Below are 13062 nucleotides of genomic sequence, written 5' to 3'. Positions count from 1 at the left end.
GGGCTTCCCTGGTGGCGCAGTGGTTGAGAGTCCGCCTGCCGATGCAGGGGACGCGGGTTCGTGCCCCGGTCCGGGAAGATCCCACGTGCCGCGGAGCGGCTGGGCCCGTGAGCCATGGCCGCTGCGCCTGCGCGTCCGGAGCCTGTGCTCCGCAACGGGAGAGGCCCCAACAGTGAGAGGCCCGCGTACCGCAAAAAAAAAAACCCAAACCTGTGAGGCTGGTACAAGAATGGACGACAACTCCATCCTGTGGGTGCTCATGCCGAAACCCTGGGCATAGACCTTCCCCCCCAACACTCAATCCCCATGCAAACCCTGCCAGCGCTACCCTCAACCCGCACCTGCCTCTAAGCCCCTGTCGCAGCTCCACTGCCCCCACCAGGCTCCAGGGCTCCATCATCTCTCCCTGCTTCTGCCCTGGATCTCATCGGTCTATTTTTGAAATTGTGCTGGAGGGAGCTGCTGAAGACATATCCTCAGGTACCCCTCCGTGCAACAACCTCCTGCACCAAAGTCCTTAAATGGCCAGTAAATGTGCTTCTCCGCCCCCAGCTCTGACGTCATCTCCCAGGTCCCGCCCTTTGCTCCCCCGCCTTCAGCCATGCTGGCCCCTCTGGCCCCTCAAACCCACCAGGAACACTCCCTTGCTCTTCTCTCTGGCTCGAATGCTCTTCCCTTGGAACCCACATTTCTTTCAGGCCTCTGATCAATCATAACCTCCTCAGGGGTGTCACACACACCCCGCATTCCTATCTATCCCTCGTCTCTGTTTTACTTTCTTCATTTGGCCATGACTCCCTGGCATGTGCATATTTCTCTGTTTACTGGTGCGATGGACAGAATTGTGTCCCTCTCTCCCCAACTCATATGTTTAAGCCCTAACCCCCAATGTGATGAGGTCTTTAGGAGGTAATTAAGGTTAAATGAAAAAAAAAAAATGAAAATGAAAAAAAAATGAAAAAAAAAAAAAAAAAAAAAATGTAAGGACTTATCCTGGGAGGTGGCAAGCTGCCTTCTTCCCTTACAGCAGGTGTGATGACCAAGGCATGCACCCGATGATTCATAAGTGTTCCAGAAATTATAAACCCCAATTCAGCAAATACTGGAAGTGGCAAATAACCAAGCGGGTTCATACGCATCCCCTCCTTCAGCCAGCCCCCCGCAAAACAAACAAAAACAATCAACCCCCCAACACAGCCCTCGAAGGTAGACGTTATTTCTTACATGTGTTCCAAAGGTGAGTAGGAGCCCTCAAGGCCGCATAGCTTGTCAGAACAGAGCAGGGGATGTGCCTACGTGCCGTTGTGTCCTACTCAGGGACGTGACACTTTTTGCAGAAATGTTTCATTTGCTCTGGAAGAGGAGCTCATTAAAGATCTGAAAAATTCATTTGCAAACTTCCTCTTAAAAAATTTTTTTATCGAGGCGTAATTGACACATTACGTGATTTTCAGATGTGCAACATAGTTATACAATTATTTTTTTGCTTGTGATGAGAAATTTTAAGATCCACTCTCTTAGTACCTTTCAAATATGCAGCGTACCCTAGCTCTCTGACAGATTCTCCCCTCATTTGGACACAGCCTCTGATTGGTTGGTTGAAAATAAAGTCAGATTCCTCAAGATCTGCTGCTGTAACAGGAGACCCCTGGGTGGGAGTCAGGAGACCTGGATTTCTGGCTACACCTTTGCCATGGATGAGCTGTGTGACCTTGGGCAGGTGCCCTCCCCTCTCTGGGTCTTTCTGGGTCTTCTACAGAAACAGTGCTGGAGTGAAGTAGGATGATGCTGGGTGCCCATCCAGTTCTCAAAGGCTACAGTCTGCGCTTCTGCACTAGCGTTACATTCTCCTACCATTTAGATAATGTAGGACCCGCTTCACCTCTTTTCTGTCCATAAATAGAAATATACTTTCTTTTTTCCTAACTGTCTAGAATGTAGTAAGAAAGGAAGTTAATGTTTCTTAGCGCCAACCATGAGCCAGAACTTTGGCCTTCCAACCAACCTTCCTTCCTCCCTTCTGTCCCTGTACCTATGAGAATGACATAATCAACTTCTTCTCTCAATTAGGAGAGAGAAGCAGAGCCCCAAATAAGTGACTTGTGCCAGGTCACACAGGTGGCAGACGGCAAGTGCTACAGGTAGATTTTGCATTCATTTCCGTCCCATGCTGAGTTCACCCCATTTTCCCGAGACCACAACTTCAAAGACGTCGATAACAGGAATAGGGTTGGTTTCAAAGCCCCTCTCAGGAAGTTTACTCTAAAGCAGGAGGCAGCAAACTTCAGGCCAAATCCAGCCACCACGTGTTTTTTGTAAATAAAGTTGTATTGGAACGCAGTTAAATTAGCTTGTTGGTTTACAGATTGGACAAGGCTGCTTTTCAGCTACGACAGCCGAGTTGGGTAATAATGACGTATGGCCCCGCAAATTCTAAAATGTTTGCTATTTGGTCCTTGACAGAATGTTTGCCAGCCCCTGGTCCAGAGTCCAGCAAGGCTGTCCCGCCTTCAAAGAACACAAAGTGACCTGAGTCCTTCACGTGTGCTGGGAGCCCTGCCACTTGACTTCTTAGGAAAGGGGGATATTTCTACTCAGCTCTGTTTTTTCAAAGTCTCAGGATACCTGTCGGGCAGATGAGGGGCTTTGGTTTTTAGTGTGCTCTTCTTCCCAGGAACTCGGTGAAGGGGAAAATAAAAATCTCAATTTTGGGGAAATTGCACAGAGGAAAAGGGGAGGGAATGGATTACAACATCCCATTGCGACACTCAGCAGGGCTGAAAGTGACAACAGCAAGGTTTCTCGTTTTGAAAATGTGAGGGCGTTTCCGTTTCTCACAGTGGGACAGGGTGGCCGCAGCCTGGTCTGGGTGAGGGACTATTTTCTTTATAAGCAGCTCCTCTGGGTCTGAAATGGCAGTCTCCCGTTGCCTTGTGGTCACAGGATGGAAGTCGGCAGGTGTCACCACGGTTACCTAATCTCTCTCCTCCTTTTCCTGTTCCATTCAGAGACAGCCTGTTACCCCCTGGGAAACAGACCCTGCGAGATGCAGACCTTCAGGTAAGGCCGACCCAGAGGAGGTGGGGCTGGACGGGTAGAAAATGGAGACAGAACAGAGCCGTCTGTGACTGCGAGGCTCCACGAGGTTTGGGCTGGAAAGGGATGCTTATTATTCAAGTAAGAGGCTGCCGCCTCCGTGGTCTTCAGGACTTGTATTTCAAAAGATCCCAGCTGTGCAAAGCTTGGCTGGAGGCCTGGCTGACTTTCCCAGAGACCCTGGCGACTTGGTGACAGACACGTGCCCAGGAGCCACGCTGGGGTTTGGGCCTGGCAGAGCACGCCGGGCAAAGAGGCAGAGAGGGGCGCTGTGGGCAGGGCGCAGCCCAGAGTTCCAGACTGATTGTTAACAGTGCCTGTCTGTGTTGATACTTCGGAGGGTCCCGCTCCCCTGGGACCTCAGTTTCCCCATCTGTGACATGGGGTTAATGCTAACCCTGCCTGCATTACAGGGTTGATATGAAGGTCAAATGCCTAGATAACAGTGTGACGATGTTTTGTGAGCAGTAAAGTGCCTGGAAACGATTACAATTGTTAAAAATTGGATCGGGACTGTGTGAGATGCCATCATCCCTGGCTGTAAAAATAGCAGGCCGTGATGCTGATAAAAGCAGAACACCGCCTGAGTGTGGTCTCTGGGCCATGATGTCCCAGGACGTGTCGGGGTGATCTCACCCTCCAACTCTGAGTTTCTCTTGCCTGAGGCTACAGGCTGGGCCTCTGTGCGCCTGTGTGCGTTCCAGAGAAGTTCCTCCCCCAGGGGGGTCTGCCTCTGTCTCCTCCCATAGGCTGGGAGCTCCAGGAGATGCTCCAGGGATGTTTAATCCCTTCAGATGAGATTCAGCTCATCCAGGAACTAAGAATAATCACTAAAGGTCAAATGCTCACTCGTGCCGGGAATTTTACAGTTTGCCTGACCCCCTCTCATTGGGCTCAGGGGCTCCTGACAGACACCTGCTGAGGTGGGTGTTGCTAGCCCCCTTTCACAGGTGAGGAGATGAAGCACAGGTCCAAGGTCATGCTGGGGGGCGGCAGGGAGTGGAGGGTCCGTGTCGCGGCTGGGGCTCTGTTTACTGCATCTCGCCGCTGCAAGACCTGCTCTCAGCCGGAGGGGTCCTTCACCAAGAAGAAAAAACTGGAAGCCAGAAACAGGCCATGGGGTGAGCTGGAGGGGGAACTGACCTGTCCCTGGGGACAGCGACCCCTGCCAGACCCAGAACAGGCCACTGGCCGATAGAGGACAGGTCTGTCTGGGGACAGACCTCCACGGTCTAAGGCCTGGAGGGAGTTAGCTGCAAGGGGCTCTGACCCTCGAAACTTCTAACCCTGTGCCGTGGGGGCCACTAGTCTTGGATGACTCTTAAAATTTCCATTTAAATTCATAAAAAGAGAAGAAAATAAAAAATCCAGATCCTTGGTCGCACTACGTTTCAAGAGCTCGATAGCTGCATGCGGCTGGTGGCTACCATATTGGATGGTGCAGACATAGAACATTTCTGCACCCAGCAAGTTCTGTTGATGGTGTTACCCCTAGAGCCTGCTTTGCTGAAGTAGAAGGTGGCTGCCCTGGGAATCTGAGGATGAGGAGAAAGGCGAAGGAGAGGGGTAGAAGGCAGGTGCATGGCTCACCGGCTGTGGGAGTTGGGCCTCTTTTGGTTTTTTTCATATTCGAAATATATTTCTTGTTTAAAATATTTTTAAGTTGGGGCTTCCCCGGTGGCGCAGTGGTTGAGAGTCCGCCTGCCGATGCAGGGGACGCGGGTTCGTGCCCCGGTCCGGGAGGATCCCGCGTGCCGCGGAGCGGCCGGGCCCGTGAGCCACGGCCGCTGAGCCTGCGCGTCCGGAGCCTGCGCTCCGCAACGGGAGAGGCCGCAGCAGTGAGAGGCCCGCGTGCCGCAAAAAAAAAAAAAAAAAAAAATTTAAAGTTATTATTTATTTTATTTTTTGTTGAATATTTTATTTTATTTTAAAATCTTTGTTGGAGTAGAGTTGCTTTACAATGTTGTGTTAGTGTCAGGTGTACAGCACAGTGAATCAGTTATACATGTACATGTATCCACTCTTGTAACCAGTGTTGAGCTCAGTCTCCACATCCACGATATGGGTGTGTTAAATTGTACACCCCAGGCAGAAAGTTGGGTGCAGATTCAGCGGAGTCTGGGGACCACAGGAAGGGGCCCTCCACTACAGCGAGGCTCTTCTGCTTTTCAGAATCTGGGATGTCGCCCAGAAGACCTTCTACCTGAGAAATAACCAGCTAGTTGCTGGATACTTGCAAGGAGCAAATACTAAATTGGAAGGTGAGTGGTCGCAAGGAAGGCCGACGTGATGTGGGCACTGGTCACATTGCCTGGCGTCTGCAGCACTGTGGTCCAACCTTGGGAACTTTAGGTGTGATGTCCTAGACCCTGCTGGTTCTTTGTGGCCGAGTTTGATGCTGGAGAGGCCTGGCCACTGAAGGACACGTACAAGGACAGCCTCAAGAAGGCAGAGATGGGCGGAGTCTAGGTTGGGAGCCAGCACCTACGGGCACCATGGTCCCAGGGCCACACCTGGGGGGAGGTAGGGTCCAGAAGGCAAGATCAGCCCTTTCCTTCCTCGGGTGTCTAGGAAGCCCCCGTGTTCCTGTGGGATCAAACTCTCACTCCCACCCAAAAGTCATACACCATCAACCAGGCTGGGTTATGTCCCTTAATCATGGACACCACATTGAGTCATGTTCCAGATCCATGTCAAACTGGATGAACTTGAACAAGTTTCACCCACTCTGTTCCTCAGTTTCCCCTTTCGTAAAAGAAGAGCAGTTGGATGATAGGATGTGGGTTTCTTTCAGCGCCAGCCCTTTAGGACGTTTTCACGTCCCCGTTGGCTGGCTTGGTGTCGTAGGATGGCATTGTCCCCATCCCCTTGTTCTCTGTCCCCGTCTCACTCTTAAAGGGTGTGAGGCCCATCTTTCCTGTCCTTCTGGTAATCCTCCTAATGAGGACTCTAAACACAGAGAGGCTGAGATGTTCACTCCCTCGCGAGGGCATGGAGACCACCGAGGGGAAGGGGCGGGTTCAAAGTCACCCAGGCTTCTGTGGACCAAGCCCCGGGGCCCCACTCATGACCTGTTTTCCCCGCCCATGGGCAGAACACCTGTTGACCTAGAGCACAGGGGTCCTGGGGAAGGGAGGGAAGGATAGAAATCACCTGGAGCGGACCCTAGGCGCCTTGGACCTTGAGGAGTAGCTAGCTAGTGTGCTTGGTTTGATCTTCTGTTTGGATGCAGACCGGGAAGGGGGGGCCTCTCTGTCCTTCTGACCTTGGGGTTTTACATAAGGGGCTGGAAGAATCCCCAGGGAGAGTCCAGCCTGCTGTGTCTTTGTCATCTGCGCCTCCTCTTCTCTACAACCTGAACTTCCCCTTTGCTCTTCCCCAGAGAAGATAGATGTGGTGCCCGTTGAGCCCCATACTATGTTCATGGGGATCCATGGAGGGAAGCTGTGCCTGGCCTGTGTCAAGTCTGGTAATGAGATCAAGCTCGGCTTGGAGGTAAGGACCCGTCTCAGATGAACGACCACCTCAGACTCGGTGGCTTAAAACAAGCACGATGTGTTCTTTGTCATGATTCTGTGGGTTGACTAGGGTCAGCCGGGCAGCTCTGTGCCACACGGTCTAGCTGGGGGTCCCTCCTCCAGCCACGTTCAATAGGGAACTTGGCTGGTCCTCATCCTCCAGGCTCTCTTCCCACGGGGTCCCTCTGAGTTCAGTTGCCAGCTTGAGCTTCCGTGTAACATGAGTGCTGGCTTCCAAGAGGGATTACTCCAAAAAGACAAGCCTCAACGTGCAAACGCTTATTCAACTTTTGCTTGTATCATACCACTAATGTCCCATTAACCAAAGCCAGTCACGTGGCTAAGCCTAGCCTCAACGAGGGAGGGGACTCCCTGGGTGTGGACACCAGGAGGCATGGCTCCTTTAGGGACCTCAATCTCTGTGTATGCTGCTTTCTTGCCCAAGGGTCCCCAACCCACTTGGACTTGCCCTCTTTCAGTAAAGCCAACCTTTGGAACCATTCTCTTCCAACCCTTATCTACTCAAACCCATGAGCTGGCATCCCATCCAAGACCCTGTACTCCCATGCAATATTTCTTATTTTTGTTGGGGGGTGGGGGGGCGGGCCGGGGGTGGCATGCCGTGCGGCTTGCAGGATCTCAGTTCCCGGACCTGGGATTGAACCGGAGCCATGGCAGTGAAAGCCTGGAATCCTAACCACGAGGGCACCAGGGAAATCCCCTGTGCAATATCAATGGGCTACCAGCCCTGGGAAAAGAGGGCTTTGTATCAGGGGGTTGTGGGACAAAATCTTCACTCAGATTGTGAGTGGCCGTAGCTGTGGCACTGTCCCTTCTGTCCACTAGCGGACAGGCACTTTATCGGAGCGGGGCTGCCTGCTCTGTGTGGAGTAGGTGTGACCACGATAATGTGTGTGTAACGTCCCGCATGGACTGCAAAACCCTGCCCACCTCTCCACTCCCCCTCCTCTCTTGGAGGTGCAAACACGACAGACAACCAGCCTCCACAGGCCTTGGCCTCTGCTGACACTGTCATGTGTTTCCCAAACATACTGGCCGAGGGCTGGAGTGACCAGATTTCCCCAAATCAAGGTGGAACCGTGGGACGGCCTCCTTGTGTCACAAGACCCGGGACACTGGGTGTCCTGCCATGGTCTTCGGGCCAGCATTTGTCCCCGGGCCATCACGGGGCCAGGCCCTGGGGGCTGGGGCGCAAGGGCCTCTCTGCTCCTTGCCCTCACCTCCTCCTCCCTTGGCCTCCAGCCTGTGAACATCACTGACCTCAGCACGAGCAAGGAGGAGGACAAGCGCTTCGCCTTCATCCGCTCCGACAGCGGGCCCACCACCAGCTTCGAGTCGGCCGCCTGCCCCGGCTGGTTCCTCTGTACAGCGACGGAGACCGACCAGCCCGTGGGCCTCACCAATAAGCCTCAAGATGCTGTCCAGGTCACCAAGTTCTACTTCCAGCAGGACCAGTAGGGGTGGCGCGTCTCCCTCCCGCCCGGGGGCTCGCCGTGGTTGCAGTACTCAGCGGGGCAGCCTTGGCCGGGGGGACCCTCGGAAGGAGGTACGAGAGCCCTGGGAACAGCCTCCTCTACTTACCCAGCCTCCACAAGGCCTCCGCCAGGTCTTTCGAAAGTGCAGATGGAATCACAGCCCGCTGGAAGCCCTCAGGGTCGCCTGTGCCTTCAGGGTAAAGTCCAGGCCCCCTGGCCAGCCCCAGCTCCATCCTCCTCCCTCACCTCACTTCCAGGCCCCAGACCCCACAGGCCACTCGCTGACCTCCCCCCAAGGGGCTCCCATTCCTCTTTTTGCAAACTGATACTGCTCCAGGGGCGAGATTTTTAGGCTCTGTGGCAAAATGGAAAATAAGCGCTTCCTGGTATTTTTTTTTTTTTTTTTTTTAATTAAGCCAGGTTTGAGAGAGAGAGTCCTTTATTTGGAGATGATGTCCTTTCTGGAAGGGCGTGAAAGATTAAAATATCTCCTTGTTTAGGAAATGATGGTGAAAGGAGGTGATAGCTTTTCCTCTTTGTCTTTCTTGTTTTTGTGATGCCCTGACCTGGAAAAATGAAAAGTTAGTGGACTAGGTTGGTCCCCTAGTTTTTTTCTTTCTGGAATGTTCCTAGAAGTCTAGACCCCACCCCCCACCCCGGCCCAGGCCCCGAGCGCCCTGTCCACTGCAGACCTCCTGCAGCTGCCCGCAGTGCTGTCCCGTTCCCTGCCCTCCCATCAAAATCCCCCAGCTCCCAAGACACAGCACAAATGTGGCTTCTCCGGACCTCCCGGGAGGAATGAACCGCTCCTTGACCATTTCAGCACTTCCGACACCCTGAGACTTGTTTGGAAAATGTTGTGCCTCTGTCTGTCTCCCCACCATCCTGTGAGTCCCTGAGAGCAGGGACTTTGACACACACACACCCCCCCCCCCGCCCCATGTCTTAGGTCTCTGCAGGGCCAAGCACATGGCCTGGCCCCCAGTAGGTGCCCTCAGTGAACGTGCGTTGTATGTGTTGAGTGGAAAGTTTCCTACTCCCTGTGACTTGAGCTTTGTTTTACAATAAAACCTTGAAAACTTGAAAACTCATCTACTTTGCTGGCTGTGTCCGTGGCCTTGCCGGGCTTGGGGCAAAGAGAACTGGAAAACGGGGGCGGGGTGGAGTGTCGAGCGACAGGCCTTTCAAACCCGGGGGTCAGGCCTGGGTGTCTCTCCTCTGAGTCCTTTCCTCCCTGGGCCTCGCTCTCCTCGAATAGCAGGAGAGCAAATCTCTCTGCCAGGAAGGTATGCAGCACCATCGTGCACACGGTAGCCTCCAACTGGAAACAACCCAAACCCCCAGCCCAGAAGAATGAACACGGAAACCGTGTACGTTCATACGTACAAGGTAACGCTCGACAGCCAAGAGAATGGATAAACCGCAGCTGGCTGCAGCCACAAGACGGATGAATCTTACAAACATCTTGTGGGCTTCAAGAATCCCAAAAGCATGCGTAGAGCACGATTCCAGTTGCATACAGTTCAAAACAGGCAGATGGCGCAGTCGTGGGGAGAGATGCAGAGACACAGAGAGCGGCAAGGAGGTGCCCTGCCTGAAAGCCGGGCGGTGGCCGGAGGGGCCAGGCGGCATTCTATTTCTTGGCATGGGCGTGGTTAGGCGATTTTCTCTATGTATGTTATATTCACAGTTTTGAAATGTCCAAAAATAAAAAGCCTTGCCCCCTCCCCCCATCCTGGGATGTGAAGGAAGGGGGCACCTGGGAAGTGGTGAAATTAATGGGTGGGATGTTGAATGTGGCCCCATGAGATGGGACTGCAGGACTGTAAGAATGACCGTTTATCAAACAGCCCTCGGCTAAATAGAGTCAGGCCAGCGAGGGGCGCTGTCCCTTCCTGGGATTCTGCTGACTTCTGGGCTGGGTCCCGGGAGCCCTAGAGTCAGGCCCCGCTGGGCCCAGAGCCTGCTGTGTGATTTTGGCCAAGTCACCTCCCCTTCCTAAGCCAGGTCCCTCCTTGTCCCAGGAAGAGAGTTGACTTGGATTGGGGTTTTCCAGACAGAGCTCCTTGGAGGCCTCTCTGAGGTCCCTGGAAACAAAGCCCGTGAAAGGGAAGTGGAGAGGCCAGGCTCCGTCCCTAGAGCTCAGCTCCCACCCAGCCCTCTGCTTCCCAAACTGGACTTCCCCGCAGGGCTTTATTTGAAGAGATGTCATAGCCACAAACAACCAAAACTGAGCCGGTTGAAAGGCAACTGACTGGGAATTCCCTGGCAGTCCAGTGGTTAGGGCACCCGTGCTCTCACTGCCAAGGGCCCCGGGTTCGATCCCTGGTCAGGGGACTAAAAGCCCATACGCCATGTGGCACGGCCAAAAGAAAAAGGAGCAAGTGACTGGAGAACATCTTTAAGATCTCGCCTAGCTCCCAGATCCTCAGACGACAATGAGGTTGCCCCACCCCTCAGCTTTCTCTTCCTCGTGTGTAAAACGGAAGGAGCCACCTGCTCCACGGGGACAACACACGATGAAGTGAGACAACATGAGTGAAACGCTGTGTGTGATAAGAGTGTGAGTGTGGCTGATATATTCTCAGTCTCGGTAAAAGGAGGACGTTCAAGGCAGAAAACCCTTCCAGGCTTCATGGGGACAATCGCAGCTGACGTTTGTGAGGCTCCATAGACATCCTCCCCTCATGAAACAGGAGGTGAAGCCCAAGGCTCAGACACCATGCGATTTGGTTAAGCAGCCGACTTCAGCTTAGCAACAGGCAAGGCAGTCACATAGCCCTGCACGCACGTGAGCCCTGGAACTCTGGAGCCACTTCCTGGCTCCCCTGTTTGCAGCTGTGCTCATGGATGAGTTAGTTAAAGTCTTGGAGTCTCAGTTTTCCTACCTCTGATGCAGAAATCAGCCGATGCAAAGGGCTGAGTTATTTAATCTTTGCAACAACTTTCTGTGGTCGGTAGGAATGTTCTGATTACTAATATTAGTCCTGCGGGAATCAGTGCTCAGCGGAATCTGTGTTAAAGCCCTGTTGATCAAAAGGTGGTCCATGGCACAGCAGCAGCCTCATCTGGGAGTTAAGATGCAGAATCCCAGGCCTCACGCCAGACTTAGTGACTTAGGGTCTTCCTCTCAACCAGGTGATTGGATGCATCTTAAAGTCTGAGCAGCTCTGCTTTAAAGGGAAGCGCTCATACCATGTATAAGCTCTGGCATTTTTGTTAAACCGACTCTTGTAATTACAAACCCAAACCACATCCTTGCTATCCCTCCCAGTAGCTCCCCGACGGTACCGAAAACTCCCCTCTTAACATGTCCTCACTTTGGCTTGAAATGTTCTTTATGAGAGGAAAAGCTTTAAGCCGGCCTCATGTTGCTAGAACGTCACCTCCACACACGCAGAGCTTTCATCGGTTTTGGTCCATGGTGTATCCCAAGTACCCAGCTTGGAAGATACTGGGTGCTGCATAAATATTTGCTGAATAAATAAATTGGCCACTGGCATCTCAGTAGGGATTAACGTATTTCATTGGTCAGAAAATTTAAGCAGAGAGAGGACTCGGGCAGGGGAAGTTTTAAAAGAAACCTAGAGAAAGGGAAAGGCCTCAGAGTCTAGGAGGCTTGAGGTATTTGGAGGCTGATCGAGGAAAAAGATCTGACCACCAGGTGGCAGCAGCACACACAAACTTTAGTGGGTGATGCTTTCGGGGAGGTACATCACAGCAGGGGTCCGTCCAGAGGCTACACAGTAGCAGGTCCCTGCTTAGAAGGAGAGGAGGACAAGGGGACTTGGGGGAGGGGAGCTCCTGTGTGTAGGCGATGTCACTTAGTAGCACAGCAGGAATCTCTGGGTCAGAGAGCTCCAAAGGTCAGCAGAGGACATGCAGGGGGCCAGGGTGGGTTTGTTCTGGGGAGGCCCCATAGGCTCCTGCTTGGTTACAATCCCTCTTTTCTTTGATATTCCTCAATCTTGATGGGGGAGAGGTATGGGACAAGAAAGGGAATAATACAGTTTTGGATAGAGAGGTTAATAATAAACTCGGCAGAGGAACTCCGTTTTAGGGGGATTTGGTTTCAGTAGAAGAAGGTTTTCTATTTTCTTAGTCTTGTTAAGACACTTTGAGCTTAATCTGGGGGGGGACATAGATTGTGCTATAACTGAAGGTGTTAAATCGGGGCAAAATTCTTGCAGATCTTGGGGAAACCAAATAACTTTGTGTTTCCTCTTCACATAACGATGAAATCCCTAAGTCATAATGGCAGATCTCAACATGCTTGATATTAAACCCAGCTCTCGGAAAAGTTTGGAGAGATAGTGAAATACCCTTGTTTTTTGCGGTACGCGGGCCTCTCACTGTTGTGGCCTCTCCCGTTGCGGAGCACAGGCTCTGGACGCGCAGGCTCAGTGGCCATGGCTCACGGTACCAGCCGCTCCGCGGCATGTGGGATCTTCGCGGACCGCGGCACGAACCTGTGTCCCCTAGCATCGGAGGCGGACTCTCAACCACTGCGCCAACAGGGAAGCCCTACCCTATTTCTGTTGGGGTTCTTAGCCTGAGAAAACTTAGAGAGATGTTCAACTTTCAAAAGAAAATTTTGCCTCTGGTTCTACTGCTGTTACCCAGACTGGGTGGGTTAAAAACGCAGTTCAAGAAATGTCCACCAGGGGTCAGCATTTTCTTGAAGATAGTCCGATTATTCTCTTGTTTGGGGCAAAATCTGTTTTGGGAAAAATCTTGGGAAGACAAATAACTATTTCAGTTTATGCTCTCAGGGGTGAAGATTTAGTCTTTCAAAGATTCCCTAAGAAAAACCTGGTTTTTCACTCCAGGGAAAGTTTATTCTCATTCACCTGTCAATTGAGCTGTAGTTTAGTCCTGATTTGGGCTATTTACACGTAGGAGTCTGACCCCTGACAAGCACCCAGCAAATGTTGTCTTTATCCACGTCTATG

General features: G+C 52.4%; 1 protein-coding gene across 1 annotated transcript; it reads left to right on the top strand.

Annotated features, from left to right (window-relative positions):
• Positions 1-2944: 2944 nt before the first annotated feature.
• On the top strand, positions 2945-9184 carry LOC102975759 (interleukin-1 receptor antagonist protein). Its single transcript, XM_007112631.4, has 4 exons — positions 2945-3060; positions 5269-5357; positions 6479-6591; positions 7878-9184. Exons 1-4 carry the CDS (start codon positions 2945-2947, stop codon positions 8091-8093), a joined length of 534 nt encoding a protein of 177 aa, XP_007112693.1. The 3' UTR covers positions 8094-9184.
• The last annotated feature ends 3878 nt before the right edge of the window (positions 9185-13062 follow it).

The sequence above is a fragment of the Physeter macrocephalus genome, chromosome 12, assembly GCF_002837175.3.
Source record: "Physeter macrocephalus isolate SW-GA chromosome 12, ASM283717v5, whole genome shotgun sequence".
In the NCBI taxonomy this organism is placed as follows: domain Eukaryota; kingdom Metazoa; phylum Chordata; class Mammalia; order Artiodactyla; family Physeteridae; genus Physeter; species Physeter macrocephalus.
This window is presented reverse-complemented; position numbering and strand designations above follow the sequence as displayed.

What these genes read in the sequence shown, in the direction of transcription:
- LOC102975759 (XM_007112631.4), top strand. Translation starts at nt 2,945, where the DNA reads ATGGAAGTCGGCAGGTGTCACCACGGTTACCTAATCTCTCTCCTCCTT. An exon ending in TGCGAGATGCAGACCTTCAG is followed by an intron (nt 3,061 to 5,268) that starts GTAAGGCCGACC and finishes TCTGCTTTTCAG; the next exon opens with AATCTGGGATGTCGCCCAGA. An exon ending in AGATCAAGCTCGGCTTGGAG is followed by an intron (nt 6,592 to 7,877) that starts GTAAGGACCCGT and finishes CTTGGCCTCCAG; the next exon opens with CCTGTGAACATCACTGACCT.